At 37.9% G+C, this 6,929-nt stretch overlaps 1 protein-coding gene across 1 annotated transcript in view; it reads right to left on the bottom strand.

The window, feature by feature from the left end:
• Positions 1-4,954: 4,954 nt before the first annotated feature.
• LOC137645369 (uncharacterized) overlaps positions 4,955-6,929 on the bottom strand; it is a 10,506-nt gene continuing 8,531 nt past the window's right edge. The window contains exon 2 of the mRNA XM_068378177.1: positions 4,955-5,454. Within this exon, the coding sequence (XP_068234278.1) occupies positions 4,955-5,454 (500 nt within the window). The remainder of the gene's footprint in view (positions 5,455-6,929) is intronic.

The following is a 6,929-nucleotide window of genomic DNA, read 5'->3' as shown; positions in this document are numbered from 1 at the left end:
CTGTACAAAAATAGTTGCTAAATTCAAACTCACAACTGAGATGACTTGTAAATACCAAATACTAAATTACCTGTGCTGTAATGCCCACTTCAATTAAGAGAAATAGGAGGAAACATTTAACCTTAAAAAAAAACCTTGGAACCTGGGTGTACAAAGAAATCGGTGGGGCTATTTCAGGTACACTATAAGAAAACTTTTCAAGTAAATACACAGATAACCGCCTTTCTAAATTTAACATCCTCCCCGCAATAGGGGGTGAAGCTTCCTATTAAAGAGCACAACTTAGACCTTATCTAAATTATACCAGACAGCAAATTCCCAATGAAAATTAGTAATGTAGTTTTACAAACTAACAATCACATTAAGTTTTGCTTGACATGCACAACTGTATAATTTACACAGTAACTTTATAAATCCAACTTAATAGGGGGCTTAATTACCAGACCTAGACTTAGGAAGTGCATCATCATTACAAGCCCTAGACTTAAGAAGCACATTATCATCACTTTCAGTATACATGGGCATTTGAGGATTATCATATACATCTCTATCGAGATCATCACAGGATGCCTTAGCAGTAATCAAATCTTCAGATCTACCAACTTCTAGATCATATAATCTTTGAATAGATCTAGTCATCTCTTCCTTTTTAGTTTTGAGCCTTACACTTCTTACAAGTCTTTCTTTACCTTTAAACACATCTTCAATAACCCTAAAAGACCACTTCAATCTATAAATGTTATCTTTTTTATCAACACAAGTTCACCCTTAGACAAATTAAATTTCTTATTGAAACCTTTTACAACTTGAGGCAAATTAGTTATATAATTGTTACTCCAAATTTTCCAAAAATGTTCTAGCTTCTGGTGTCCTGCAACATCTCTTTCATTCAAGTCCCTGGAAGTCACTTTACATGGCTCTAAATTTATTAAGGATTTATATTGTGGGCTCATCCTAGGATAAAATGTGAGGAAGTAAGATAATGAATGGAATCATGTTCATCACTGACATAGGTCAATCGTGTAGAATTAATACACTATTCTATTCCTACTAGTATGGTTTCTAATTCACTCTTACTTACATAGTTCAAATTTAATGTCTTTCTCAAGGCAAGCTTAACTGACCTAATGAGCCTCTCCCTCCAGCCACCCCACCAGGGAGTAAGAGGGGCTATAAAGTTCCATTTGGGAGCCAAGTGTGCATACATCCTTTGCAATCCATACCAAGCAGCTACAAAAGTCTTTGCATTATCTGAATATATGACACTAGGTAAACCTCTCCTACTAACAAATCTTTGTATAGCTAATAGGCAGTCAGATAAGGATAAAGATTCTGTAAGCTCTAGATGTACGGCTCGTACAACACCACAAGTGAACAACAATACATAAGATTTCTTACTAGGAAAATCAGCACAAAAGAAAGGACCTGCATAATCTAAGCCTGTTATATCAAAGGGTGGAGAAGACCTTACTTTTTCTTTGAGTAATGGAGCCACAGGTTGACTGCAAGGTTTTGAATCATGCCAACGGCAACTTAAACATACCTTCATTACTGTCTCAGCTAATCTCCTCATTCCTATAATCCAAAAGTTATTCCGTAGGGATGAAATTACAGTATGCACACCTGCATGCTTCAAAAACTTGTGCTAAAATCTGATCAACAACTTAGCAAATTGACCCTTGGGAATTATGACAGGATGTTTAGTGTCATCGTCTAAGTTAGAAAACTCAAGACGACCACCGATTCTCAATAATCCTTTATCATCTAGAAAGGGGTAAAGATTTCTTAATTTAAACCATTGAGGAATAGCCTCGTTACCCAAGTGCCTTTATTTCTGCAGAAAACACTTCTCTTTGGATGCAGCAAATAAACTTCAATTTAACCAAATCAATCTCTTCAGTACTGAAAGGGACTTCCACTTTATTTTGACTATTTTTACAATTTCTGATAAATCTTAAGACATAAGCTGTAACTCTTAATGCCTTGCTCAATTTACTGTATAGATCTAAATTGATAAAAGGGTTTGCTGTCACTCCTTGTACATTGAGACAGGCAGCAGTACTTTCTGTGCTTATTTCTTCTTTATCTTTGACAACTGCGTTACCTTCCCTTTCCTGGGATAGGGATTCCTTTAACATACTAGGACCATAGAACCACATAGTACTTTTCACAAGATTGTCCGCCAACAGATCCGTGTTATCAAGTCAGCTGGATTATCCTTATATAATGTTGCCAGCAACTTGGAGGAGTTAACTCTTGATTTTATTTACCAGATTATCTACAAATATATCCGTCTTACTAGCATCTCCTTGGAGCCATGACAGAGCAATGGTAGAATCTGTCCAACGACTAACTAACACTATTATCTAAGTAAAGGGAATTCTTCACAAAGTTGACTAATCTTGAACAGAAAAGAGATCCCATGAGTTCTAACCTCGGCGATGCAATTATCTTTATGGGTGCAACTCTTGATTTGGAGGATACTAATGTCGCCTTGTACGAGCCGTTCTCCACGGGTACTCGCAGGTACACACGAGCCCCATAGCCCTTTTCAGAGGCATCACCAAACCCATGTAGCTCCATATGACTAAGGTTCTCCCAGGCCTTTTGTGGAAAATAACATCTATCTGAAAATTCTTAAAATGTTAACTACTAAGGAGCCATCTCTGAAACTTAAGCTTCAACTCTGATGGCATTTCCTAATCCCAAGTCAGACTAAGTTTCCACAGTTCCTGAAAATGTATCTTGGTCTACATAACATATGAACTAATTAATCCCAAAGGGTAAAAAATCTTAGCCAACTCACTAGGATGCTTTGCTTAGTAGAGACTACTTATACACTAGAATCTAAGTTTATGCCATCAAAGAAGAAACCGTCCTGTAAGTTATACCACTTGAGGCCTAATACAGTATTAGGCTCATCAGAATTTATAAAGGGTACCTTGTCACATAACTGAGAAGTAATCAGCAAACTATTTGACATAAGCTTCGTAAGGTCCATACTAGCATCAGCAAAAATACTAGGGGGTTCATAAAATTTATCAGCTGCTTCTACAGCAAAATCCACACCACTCAACCAATTATCAGTATACATGTTAGTCTTCAAATCTTGCACTACACTAGTTGGGGGATACTTATCCAAATGTTTGATAGTGTCATTTAACAAATGGGCTGAATGTGTTACCAAAGGGTACATGTGTGAATCTCGCATGCCGTATTGTACCATCATCTCTTGGCCACAAAAGTCTGTGAACATCTCTATCTTTCTCTTGTGCACTAATTTGCAGAAATGCCTTTCTTAAATCAGCTGTAACAGCAATGGGCCAATGACGAAAGCGAATGAGCACCTCAACCAAGTCAGGGTTGAGTGATGGGCCTGAGGACAATCAGTCATTCAATGAAACCATTGTAACAAGAGGCAGAGGCTTCAAACACAGGCCTTATCTTAGCAATTGAACTATTTAACTTCACTACTGGACGATGAGACATATAGTACACAGGATTCACACCTAAAATTTCCTGCCTTGGTACCTCCCCTATCATGTGATCAGACTCAAAACCATCAAAACACTTTTTGATACTATCTCAAGCTCCTTATCTTCTTCTAGCTTAACCATTAGCTTACCTAACCTTTCATGGGCTATGACTTCATTATTCACAAGCTTTTCTTTAGCAGAATCATCCTTTCATGGCAGTGCAACCTCATAGCGACCATTCATAAACTTCACAGTACTCTCAAATTCTTTGAAACTTTGATCTCACTATAATTTTCAAAAAGTTCCTTAGGTTTAACCCCTATAGAGTCCAGATCCCAAAACTTACTCAAATCTGAATCTGAATCAGAGGATATACACAATAATTGTGGTACAGAGTACAGCCCGCCACCTAAGACATAACCAAAGACAGACTTCCTGGCTACAACATGGTTAATTTGGAAACCATCTATAGGAGAAATCAATGTCCAGTGGAAATCTAGACCAATCAGTATATCAACATCAATGGGAGAATCATGGTGGTAATCATCAGCTAATGCAACATTGAGAAAACAGTCAAGCACTGAATCTAGTACAACAGGCCTACCCAAGAGCTGACATATTCTGGAGATCTCCGCAGCAATGATAGGTACCATTTTCTTGTCGGAGTCCCACAACTTTAACTCAAAAATTTCTGTGTTAATTTTTTACACTACTATGACCACCAAAACTAGAGTATAGGATAGGTGTACTAGTGCCTCACTGTGGTTTAAACTTCTTCACAAATTTGCTACTAACATATGATCTGTCAGCACCGTTATCAAACATTACCCAAGCAGTGAAAACTGTACCATCACTACCACTCACTTGAACTTTGGCTGTTTGTAAAATGGTAGTTACCCCCTTGCCCTGTCAGAAGTGCCACATCACCAGGCTTGTCACTGCAAACAGAACCTTCCTTTGCTTTGCTTCACTTCCTTCTTTAGGTTCATTTCCAGCCTAACGCCACACATTAAAGTAGAGTTTGGCACCGTTATACTTTTGTACACCTTGTATGAGCTTTACGCTTTCTTGACATATGTCCACTCTTCAAACACTTGAAACACAGGCCTAAACTTCTCTGATTTGTGTTTCTTACCACAGAAATTGCACAGTGTTTTCTTGCTTGGATGATGCTGAAGGGCTGTGGCTGAGTACACCTTATCCTAAGAACTCTTATTTTCAATTTTCTTTTCTTCACTACTACTTTTGTTTCCCTTAAAGGCTTCAGGTCTCTCTAATCTTGAAATTTTTTTGCCTAAGAATGTCGATAACCAATCTAAATCACTCTCATGTCCACCACCATCCATGGCCCACTCTAGCCACAGATCACTTGGTAAACGAGAGAGGATGATAGGTGTAAAAAAGGCTTCTCACTATTTTCCTGTGATGCCTAGCACTTCCAAATTGCAGATGTGTATTAAAATGTCATCTTGTAATTTTCACAGCTGTGCCATAGCCTTTGGTCTGCCGACATTAACGTTGACCTGACCATTCAACAATGCCTGGACGTGAGCAAAAATAATCCTTTCTGGCTTGTAGTAGCGTTCCTTCAGTAGTTTGCAGGCAACCGGGTAATTAGCAGTGGTATGGGATAGCCGCTTCACTACATTCTTGGCATCTCCCTCCAGTAAAGACAGCAAATAGGTGAACTTACTGACCACTGGAAGGTCTGTTGCATCGATGTGGGAAGTATATTGGTCCCAGAAGGACTGCCATTGGGTCACTTCACCACAAAACTTTGGCAGTTCCAGCTTGGGTAATTTGACATTGGTGACATATGATTCTTGAGATGAAGACTTTCCAATTATACTACCAGCTGTAGAACCAGGACCCGCTGCTGCTAACTCCCTTACCTTTTCTTCAAGTCTTATCCTGGGATTAACACTTTTTGTTCTAAACTCATGGGCTTCGTCCAAAGTTTGTTCTAGTTCTTCTTCATCTACATCAATTTCTATTGCTTCTTAGACTACATCCAACTTAGCTAGTCTTTGGTCGTATCCTTGATGGCGTACTGAAATTGACTAATGGTTGTGGAGGAAGACTCCAGAAGGTCACTCAGCACTTGGAAGTTCTTGTCACCCATCCTCGACATGTCGTACTTTTCTCCTTTAACTTCTCCAATATCTTCACTGCACAATTTATCTTCTTAGAGGGAGATTCCCAGGTCTGGGCACCAAAATGTGGGGGTTTCTTTAAGCTCACATCATAGAGTAAGGTAAGGAGATGAGGAGAGCACCCGGCTCAAGGAAATGCCATTTGTAGCTGTCAGACTAATTTTATTTGATCAACTTAACTCTTAAGTAAACAATACCAACATGTACATTGTACAATAATAGTTGCTAAATTCAAACTCATAACTGAGATAACTTGTAAATACCAAATACTAAATTATTTGTACTTTAATACCCACTTTAATTAAAAGAAACATTTGACGTAATAGAATAGAAAACATTGGAACCTGAGTGTGAAAAGAAAACGGTGATGCTATTTCAGGTACACTATAATAAAACTTCTCTTCAGTAAATACACACAAAACCACCTTTCTAAAATCAACGACTTACAAGATTATTTTGTAGAATGTGGCATGAAGAGGAAAATCCTGATGATTGATTGATTGATTAGTAGTTATATGGCATCCTTACATCTAAGGTCATTGAACCCGAAAATTAACTATGAATGAGAGTTATGAGTGTTGGTGAAAAGGGTAAAAAAAAAAAAGATCTGACGGATTACAATAGTTACAGAGGCATCACACTTACGCCAGTTGTCATGAAAATATATAGTATGCTCATCCTAAAGAGACTAGGGAGAAAGATTGATGAAAAGCTGAGAGATGAACAAGCAGGATTTAAAAATGAATAGTTGTACTGACCAAATGTTAATTTTAGGATATGTGGTACAGCAACATGTAGAATATAGAAATCCACTTTTGATGGTATTTGTGGACCATGCAAAAGCCTTTGAGAGTGCGCACTGGACAATTTTGTCTAGAGTCATGCGTTAGCATGGAGTTTCTCTTAATTATGTAAATTTGATTGAGTCTGTTCATGAGTACAGAACATGCAAAGTTAATGTTAATGGAGTCCTATCTAATGAATTTCCAGTAAACAGCGGAGTACTCCAAGGAAATATATGTCACCTATGCTGTTTATCCTCCTCGTGCATTTTGTAATGCATAAAACAATTGGGGATGGTGGAGAAGGATTGGACTGGATTGGTAACAGGAAATTAGCAGACCTAGAACATGCTGATGATTCTGTCTATATTAGCAAAACGCCTCAGGACTTGTAAAACTTGCTTACCAGAATGCATGAAATATCACATGAGGTTAGGCTTGAGATAAATAGAAGAAAGGCAGATAATGAGAACGGAATATGCAATGAAAGAAAATATCATTGGAAGGAGGAAAGATTA

The sequence above is a fragment of the Palaemon carinicauda genome, chromosome 8, assembly GCF_036898095.1.
Source record: "Palaemon carinicauda isolate YSFRI2023 chromosome 8, ASM3689809v2, whole genome shotgun sequence".
Classification (NCBI taxonomy): domain Eukaryota; kingdom Metazoa; phylum Arthropoda; class Malacostraca; order Decapoda; family Palaemonidae; genus Palaemon; species Palaemon carinicauda.
Note: the sequence above shows the minus strand (reverse complement) of the source record. Positions and strands in the feature narration are given on the sequence as shown.